Source organism: Vanessa cardui, chromosome Z (assembly GCF_905220365.1).
Source record: "Vanessa cardui chromosome Z, ilVanCard2.1, whole genome shotgun sequence".
Lineage (NCBI taxonomy): Eukaryota > Metazoa > Arthropoda > Insecta > Lepidoptera > Nymphalidae > Vanessa > Vanessa cardui.
Genome location: NC_061154.1, coordinates 10,283,140 through 10,292,735, shown reverse-complemented (window position 1 = coordinate 10,292,735; position 9,596 = coordinate 10,283,140). Strand labels below are relative to the sequence as shown.

General features: G+C 31.7%; 1 protein-coding gene across 6 annotated transcripts; it reads left to right on the top strand.

Annotated features, from left to right (window-relative positions):
• Positions 1–548: 548 nt before the first annotated feature.
• On the top strand, positions 549–9,282 carry LOC124543421. 6 transcript variants are annotated; one of them, XM_047121644.1, is made up of 7 exons: positions 549–671; positions 1,218–1,350; positions 1,438–1,489; positions 1,581–1,643; positions 1,744–1,856; positions 1,938–2,021; positions 2,108–3,143. In XM_047121644.1, the coding sequence occupies exons 2-7, from the start codon at positions 1,240–1,242 to the stop codon at positions 2,177–2,179; spliced, it is 495 nt and encodes a 164-aa protein (XP_046977600.1). In that variant the 5' UTR covers positions 549–671; positions 1,218–1,239; the 3' UTR covers positions 2,180–3,143. The 6 variants fall into 6 exon arrangements, with proteins under 6 accessions (XP_046977600.1, XP_046977598.1, XP_046977599.1 ...); XM_047121642.1 differs by lacking the exons at positions 1,218–1,350; positions 1,438–1,489; positions 1,581–1,643; ... (1 more) ...; positions 1,938–2,021; positions 2,108–3,143 and adding exons at positions 6,988–7,103; positions 7,178–7,258; positions 7,336–7,466; positions 7,540–7,632; positions 7,817–9,282 and having other exon boundaries at positions 556–671; XM_047121643.1 differs by lacking the exon at positions 549–671 and having other exon boundaries at positions 2,108–3,145.
• The last annotated feature ends 314 nt before the right edge of the window (positions 9,283–9,596 follow it).

The following is a 9,596-nucleotide window of genomic DNA, read 5'->3' as shown; positions in this document are numbered from 1 at the left end:
GTATACCAAAATGATCTGTTACTAAAGATGTCATTAAAGAAATGCAGAGAGAAGGAAAAGAGCGAAGATTGCTCAATGGTTCATTTCAGCTCGCAAATGCAAATATATTCATTATTATTTGTAAAAAAATAATTAATCATTACATAGAATTATACATATACATTAATCTGTTTTTCAATTATTCATTATAAGTATTAGTACAATTTCTAATACTCTTGAACTTGCCATTTAGGCTTAAAGTTGTTTGGCAGACTACAATTCTGATTTTGTATCTCATTGCCCAGAATCAGGATTTGGGCAGCATTGACGCAACAACTAACCTTTAGCATTTAACGGATGACCTAAATGGCGGTATTGATCTCGAGCCTGGATACCCTCAAATTTCCTGGAAATAATGCCCGTGAATGTTTATTTTTAAATCATCTACCTCGCTCGTTTCAACCCGTATATCAATTCCATTATTCTCTCAATTCCGCTATCAGACAAACTAGACATGCGCATTTACCTGAATCTAGCTCCGCCCGGCGAAAATCTAGGCATTCAGCTCCCTGCACCGGCACTAGCATCACGCCTATTCGATTAAGAGTGCATTAAACACACATCTGCAATAACTCAGCTCAATCAACGTGACAGTCAGTCACGTGAGTTTTCACCTGCAGTTTTCGGAAATCGTAAGTATCTTATAATATCTATGAATAATTATATAGTCAATTATAATATATTATTTTTATTGCAATGTGAATGTTATTGATAAATCTGTGTCATAATAAATTTGAGCTGATTGAATTTGATATTTCGAACACTTTTTTAATGTATAAATGCATACAATTAAATGTTTAAAAATGTGCGATGTATATGTTACGCTAATATTGTTTTTGCATATGATGTATGAATACGTAGTGGTATTGTTATTGTATGTTAATAACATTATGTGTGCAAAATTTGACGCATTTTTTAATCAATATGAATTTAAGATGTAAAATTATAATATCCGATATCCCCCTTACCCCCCACCTCTCACCCCTCTCCCGCCACCCAACTGCATCGAGTGGGCGAGGAGGTGTCCGCGCATTTCCGATACAGCATCTGCCTAGCCTCCTCTCAACTATCATCACAAGTTATTGATTTCAATAAATGTGCAATGCAAGGCTACCTAGGATAATAGTATAATATAATATATTCAACGCGCCTTTAAATAACTCAAGAATATTTTTTAGTTTAAAAACGCAGACGATTAAGATGCATCTTATAAATCAGACGAGATATAAGATAGTTATCGCCGATGATCCCAACTATACGGGCGATAGCGAGGTGCTTCTTGATCCGGAAGATTCGCAAGGCAGCGAAAGTGTAAGTCTAAAAAAACATACAAGTAACATTGACATTCTAGGTATATTTAATTGTTGAAGAATTTTAAAACATAATTTTTTTTTTTAGTTCACCGAACAAGAAATCCGTGATGCTACCAAGTATCTGAAATACTACTACAGTAAGTGTTTTTATGTGAGAAAAATGAAACGCATGAATATTGTTACGTTATGAATATTGTTATTTTTATTATTACTTTTTTTTTTTTACAGAAAGGCAAATGGATGCATTACAAGGGTCGGATGCGGATACCGATTCCGAGGAGGAAGATGGTTGTACGTGCACAAAAAAATTAAAAACAATCCTTTTTACATGATTTACTTGATTGAAATAATGTCTTTCATTGTTCAATAATAACAATAATAACTCTTATAGGGACTCCACGTTCATCTCCGATACCGACGTCGTTTGAAATGAACGATGATTTTGAGAACGATCCGATTGATGACGACGAATACAAAGATTTGATGTCCGTTTTGGATGACATCGTATGTAAACACTTTGTTTATAATTTCATTTTTATATTTATAATAATTTAGACTTTAATTAACATCTTGCCCATTTTATAGGTGCGCTCTAACCCCGCTTTCCTGCATAAGCCGAGGCCTGTCATTGATGTGGATATATATAAGTACATATCCTTCGTAGCAGGGGTAAGTATTTTTAACATTATTTATTTATATAATAAGCTAAATCTTTACATAATAATATAATAAAAAAATCTTTTATATATTTCCAGACCGACGATTTGATTTTGGACTTGGAGTATTACGTTCAAGAATATCCTGACGATTCAGAATCCACAGGCTAAGCTGGCGCGTTTAAAAGCGCATATTTTACTCATCTGTGTCTATTAAATCATACTCAAATTATATTACATGTTTTCACCTACTAAAGGGTTCTAGTACTAAATATCGATGTCTATATAAGATGGTCTCTGACGGCTCTTGTCTGCTCTTCTTAGAGTATCATGTTAAGGATCTTGTATTTCAGATACGCAGCTTAGGTATGCAATATGTTTATATGGTTTGCGAGGTATCCCTCTTATCTTTTAATGACTATTGAGAATCGAAAGATTATAATATCACATTAAATTGAACATCATCTACTACTCTAGAAGGATAAGTTTCAGAGACTAATATGTATTCTGATGTAAGTCACGTAACATCACTATATGAATTAATTAAATATAATTTGATAAGAACTAAGTGACAAAAGTTCCCAGTGCGAGCTAGTTCTAATACCACAAAACCCTAGCTAATCCTAAGAATCTAAGTAACATTTCAGATGTATTTATGTCATATTTTTAAGATATATTAAAGTTGGAAAATCAAAAATAACAAAGAAAAATATTTATACTTATATACAAAAATAAAAGTCTGTTTTTACTAATTTATTTTATAACTTTTGAAATGTAATTTTCGAAAAACTAATTTTAAGTACTATTTTGACGACATCTATCTTTTGTATAATAAATATGAAATGAAAACGTTAGGTTTTGAAATTTGTTAATATTGAAATTGTAAAACAATTACTATATACTCTACTTATTCCTAAAATAATTGTATTTGTATCCATTCCGTCGTAATTTCTGCCTCATTAATAAATTAAGTAAGGTTTTCCTTGAAGAGTAGAGTAAGGTACGCTCACGACCTTAAGCTTATATTTATTATGTTTTGCAAAAATTTTAAAATGTATTATTTAATATCATAGTATTAAATTCTAATTATGAGTATTAAAATAAACGAATTTAAATGGTGTCAACTAATCGTATCATGATTAAATGTCTCACAAGAGGGTTATAGTTTTATTTATTGGAAGGAAGATTTTTTTTATGGGATATGTTGGCGGACGAGCATATGAGCCACCTGATGGTAAGTGGTCACCATCACCCATAGAAAATGACGCTGTAAGAAATATTAACTATTCCTTACATCGTCAATACGCCACCAACCGTGGGAACTAAGATGCTATGTTCCTTGTGCCTGTAGTTACACTGTCTCACTCACCCTTCAAACTGGAACACAAAAATACTGCGTACTGTGGTTTAGCGGTAGAATATCTGATGAGTGGGTGGTACATACCCAGGCGGACTTGCACAAAGCCCTACCACCAAGAGAAGTTTCCTGAAGGTTGTTTCCGAGTCTAATTATTATTTACATAAGCATGTAGGCAGATGAGTTGATGGGTTACGTGACGATGATATATACAATAGTGGTTGCAGTTTAGGTTAACATATGAGCATATATCATACGTTAGTATCCTGCCATCCTCCAGAGCCTGGATGAGATGAAAACGATGAGTCACATTTCCGATGTATGTAGGTAATGATCGGTCATTGTGGTTTTGGAGAATACCTGTGTCCATTCGGTTTTGCTTTACAATTGGACAAAAAAAAGATTTGAACGATTACGTGAAGTGCCGACGGGCAAGCGGTGCTGGGCCACAATGGTGACACATTGTGGAACAGCACAGCTTCGGGGTAAGTGATAAAAATGTATTTCTCTTGACTCGACTTGAAATAAATCGGGAAAGTGAATCGAACTTTCTAACATGCGTCTACTTCTGTGTTAGTTTGCTCAACGACACAATAATGAAGTGATTTTAAATCGAATCATTACTTGTATCTCTACGATATTCGGAAGGGCTCGTTGCTATGCCTGAGACCCAGCGAAATCCCAACCTAAACAAAATTTGATTCAGAAAAAGTTGCCTGTTATTGTTTCTAAAAACCGATTATGGCTGATATCTATGGTCAGCAAATGCAAAGCATGAAGGAAGAACTAACTGCTAAACAAGCGAGATTGGTTAATCGCCATAGGCCACTGCTTCGTTACGACAATGCAAGAACACACACTGCACAACAAACAACCACTAAGTTAGATGGGCTACAAGTGGACTGTTTTCGACATTCACCGTAATTCCCGGACCTTTCTCCAACAGATTACCTTTTCATGCCGGTTTTGGACAAGTGAACAATAAACTACCTATAAGAGGCAAAAATAGTGCATACTTTGATTGATTAAGTAAATTCTAAAAAAAAAACTATATATTTCTCCCGAACAAAATGAGAATTTCATGTGTAAGGACCTAACATTATGTTAATGTGAATAGTATAAATAAAAAAAATCGAATAGTGAACGGAAAAAAATTTATTCTATTAATTTGAGTTAAAAAAATTATAGCAGTTATTTTTACGCGAGATGAAAGGATTATTACGCCAATGTCGTAATTTAAACATTCTGAAATACAATAAAATTCTTGGTTTAATGGCTTTTAGTTGTGACGACAGGGCACAGATTATTTCGCCAATGTCATGTAGGATGGAGAAGACACATTCTGAAATATTATCATCAAAGTGACAGCTGTCAAATAGGATGTTACAGAGCGTCAAGTTCAAGTCAAGTTGGCGTGTGGCAAAAACATGTACTATTTTTTTTGTTCATTTATACCTTATTTGTTTTATTTACCCTTATTAAGAAAACTTACCCAAAATCTATTAAAAATGAGACGTAGAGAATTATTTTCTAGGGAGATATTGGTAAAATAAACAAAAAAGTGGCAAGACAAAGGGTGTAGCAGGTGCTGCCACAGGAACGCCAACTTATACTTGACAGCCTGTATAATTTGCACGTGACATTGGCGAAATAATCTGTGCCCTTTGGCATAAAAGCCACATAAAAAGGATGTTATAATGAAGATTAATAAAAGGAATCTTGATAAATAAGTCAATAGTTTATATTCCCTGTTCTGCGTTACAGTTATTTACTAAAAAACGTTAAATAATATCTGACATGAGTTTTCTTCCCTATTGATAAATACCGAACTAAATGAATTATGATAAGTAAACAAAAATTATACCTAATTGTTATTGTTTTATTTATATATCGAATTGTTTAATTAATTACTTAAATTATTACGTTATACCAAATATGTATCTAGTGTTGTTGTATTAAAGTTTTTATGAGTAGAAACTGTAACATCTTTATTAAACACTTTTATACGTTACATTGACGGAATATTAAGCGATTTACTAGAGTATCTACTCTTTATTATCCTCCAGGCAAAGAAAAATCAAGAAATAATATTAGTATGGGGGGAAATTTTAGAAATAGTTTTGTAATTTTAAAAATAAACAATTTTTTTATATTCCTTGAAAGTGCTGTTAAAAAACTTCATAATTAATTTATTTAGACATTATGACATCATTTTTTCTTAAACAGATATACAATTTTTACTTTAAATTATACATAAGATTTAAATATATTATAAGCCGAACTTATTGCGGATAGTTGGCGTACCTTCCGACTCGTATAAAAACGACCGCTCGATAGACTGCAGGTCATCTTCAGGTCTTGTCAGGTCTTTCTCATCAGTGTCGGTACTTTTACTAATTAGCAGTAAGATCATTTATTTATAATTGTGTTTTTGTGTTTATTTATGTGTTTGTCATATCTGAAAGTAACGGTTGATTGTGATTGCTCAAAATTTGATTACAATTTGAATTATTGTTAAAAATTAAGATTATTTTCAAACAAATTAGCTATAGGTTGTTTCAATTGTTTTTTTTTAAATTATTTTTCCTTCTGATTGCTAAAAATATTATTTTATCTATTTTTTTATTAAAACTTACATATATGTATTATGTGTATATCAAAAAATACAAATTCGTAGATATTCAATGTTTACATAAGTTAAATACGATATAAATTAGGAAGAAAAATAGAATTAAAAATCAGTTAATCTTCAGTAAGAAAAGTTATAGAAAATATTGTTTAGTTAATTACCTAATCGCTATTAAAGTTTAAAGTAAAAATTGCGTCGTTGTGATGCAATACACATTTCCAGGCTTGACGGTATTGATTAAACGTAGGTGCAATTCAGACATGCGCAAAGTTATCTGAATCTAGCTGTGCCCGGCATTGCCGGCCGGTAGCCGGCCCGGGTAAAATCTTGGTAGAGTATTTACTAAATTGCGACTGTAATTACTAACATTCATACATGAATTAAATCTGATTTTTTAGTTCATTTTATAAGAAAGTTTTAAGGTAAGTGCTATTAATTATCGTGTTGGAGTAACAAGCTAGGTGAGAGTATGTACGTATTTATCTCGTATATGATGTTTGAACTACATATCATTTTCAAATAAAAAAAATAATTAATACATACATATTTACCGCTGCGTGAATGTAATTCGAAAAATAGATATAAGGTTGCATTTCATTTATGCGAATATATTTTTTATATTTTTATTTGATCACTGTTTTTATGGCTTTTTATGTACCTGTCAATTAATCCCTAAGGGAGTTGAAATCATATTTTAAACAGAAGTTATTGATCTAGTACATCCTTTCCCACCCCGTGGGGGCCGGGGAAAGGTTAATCAAGGAAGAGCAGACATGTCCGCGCAGTTCGTGATAAGGGAAGGGATGCAACTACGCACTAATAGCAAAATATATTACCATTACCTGAATAATGAACATACAACAACATAATAATAACAAACTGCTTAGCGATAAGGCCGCCTCATGCAACTTTTATGTAACAAAAATGTTATTTTTTAGTTTTAAGATTGAGTGCAATAAAGAATCTATATAACATAGATAAATTTTGTTGTAGAACGATGAGCGGCGAAAGTAAACAGGAGGTCAGCATGCAGCCAGATTCCAGCAGTGAGTCGTCGTCCGATGACGAATCGGCTCCAACGGTTGACGCTATAACCCGATATTATTATGGTAATATGATATTCGTATAACATTTTAAATATTTAATTGTTAAAAACTATTTATATTTTTGTTAATTAACACAGATAATGACATTGCGGAGTCACTTGCGGAGAATATGTACCATCTATCGGTGGAATCGGACCAAGATGACGACGACGACGATTGTATGCCACAAACACTATATATGTGTTACTTAATTAAATCTCAATAATTTTGTAAATACATTTATTTATATTTACAGCGAACCTCTCAGGCTCTTGTCACACACCCCCACAACCGTTTGAATTGAATGACGATTCCGATGACGATACCGAAGATTCTGACACCGAAGATAATATTATCATACAAGATGTAGGGGACAATCACAACTTGGTATATATTCGTTTATCAATACTATAATTAAGGTTATTTATTAGCTAAATATTATTAAATGCTTTATAAAAAGTTCCAGGTCGTCGATAGTCCCCTCTGGTACGCGCAAATACGACAATTCTTGACAGAACGAGAGAGAGAGGATTTGTGGAGGAAGACTCCTTGGGTGAGGTTTTGTTTGTCATTAAAAAATAAATTTCATAAAACAATTATTGGTATTGGATTCGGTAGTATCTATTTACTAGCAGAAGCGGCTTTACCCGAATATCTACGTCCTACAAGGAAACTTGTGAAATTCCAAGTTTGTAGGTATAGATCGTGACTAACACATGTTTATTTTCTTTGTACAGGTATTGAAATGGTTTTGGGATGACTCCGAAGACAATGGTCCGTCAGATCATCCGTTATTTAAGGAACAGGATTCGATCGGCCTTTTTTAAAAAAATTGTTCCGCTAATATTGTTTTATTATAAATATTCTTTTGTATTTTTATTTATTCGAATATTATTATATTTTAGTAAGTTGAAAGAAGGAGGAGGCGAAATTGAAATGTAATATATGTATGTTAAGATTATATTTAGAATAAAAAAAACAAATCTATTTTCTCCAACTGAATTTGAAATATTTTTAATATGTATCACGTTTATGAAACATGTTAATGAGAATTGGCAAAACATCTGATATTCTATATAGATATTTGTCGAAATAGTGGGTAGATATATATATGTTAATCAAATTAGGACGCTTGCATATTCGCTACTCAAAATAAGTGTCTTTTATTTATTACAATTTTTCAGTAATGCCAATTGGAAAATTTAAAAGATAATAAATATATACTGGAAAATAAAACCAGACATATACAGTAATGAAGGTAGACTAAAAGAATAGAGTTTTTGGTAAGGGAGAGGTCTTTGTGTATATAGATAGAAGTCTGTTATTCACATAAAGATCATCTGCAGCACTGCAATAATGAACATAACTTTATAATGAATGAGATATGTAATTGAGTATTGTCAGTGCCAGCTGATTTTACAATGAAATACGTAATTTCTTCTAGAGGTATCTCACAATATGAGTTGTTAGCTTATCATTTCGATTTGCAAGCAATTTATTATGTTCAGGTAAATTGTAGTGTTGATTATATATCTTTCTTATAGTGGTAAAAAAACGTATTTCTTTGCTCTCATGAATACGAGCAAGATAAGAAAATAGTATATATAATCGCCAAAATAAGAGAGTTGTCCAAAATGATAATATCAAGGTAGTGTATAAATAAGAAATATATATAATCGTCAGAAATAAAATAGAATTATAAATACAGTATCTCTTAAATTTTTATAACTTACTTAAAACAATTTACTTGATTAATTTTTCTTATTATTTTAATACACAAAGGATATATGATATGTTTTAATTTAATTTATCTTCCCCGTATGAGATTCAAAAATCTTAATCATATTCAATCTTCATCATAAAATTTGTATCGCACCATAGAACAAATATATTTCACCTTTAAATACGGCCAATATTCAACATAGTAATGGCGCGCTTCATCTCGAACATCCTAGTTCGAAGACCATCAGCTAAATGGCGACATAAGAAATTTTCTGTCTCATAAAGTAAACGATATTATGTCAGAGTACGTACGTCAAACGTTCTACGTGTATCTTAGAAATATATTTATACCACGATTGTTTACGTCTTTCTTAGAATCACAAGTTATTCATTTTAATATGAAATAGTTTTAGAACATTGAATTCAATCATTATTGTATCAACATCGTTACATTTTAGTTTACTCAATGTCGGACTCCTAATAAAATTAAAGAAACTCTTGTTTTTTATTTTATATACATACATGTTACTAACATAATACCTCCTAATTTTAGAGTTCATATAAATAATATGACTCGATACGATATTTATATACGTTATAGTTATATATTAGTTACTAAGAAATACAGCATAGTTGAATTGTTGAAGTTCTCATTAATATAATTATGTTATACATAAACATAAGAACAGACTACACTTTACTTGGTGGTAGGGCTTTGTGCAAGCCCGTCTGGGTAGATACCACCCACTCACCGGTTATTCTACCGCCAAATAACAGTACTCATTATTGTTGTGT

Bases quoted from the DNA above. Each gene is read 5' to 3' on its own strand.
- LOC124543421 (XM_047121642.1), top strand. From the start codon at position 6,992: ATGAGCGGCGAAAGTAAACAGGAGGTCAGCATGCAGCCAGATTCCAGC. The intron at 7,104-7,177 runs GTAATATGATAT...TAATTAACACAG, and splicing joins TATAACCCGATATTATTATG to ATAATGACATTGCGGAGTCA. The intron at 7,467-7,539 runs GTATATATTCGT...CTTTATAAAAAG, and splicing joins TAGGGGACAATCACAACTTG to TTCCAGGTCGTCGATAGTCC.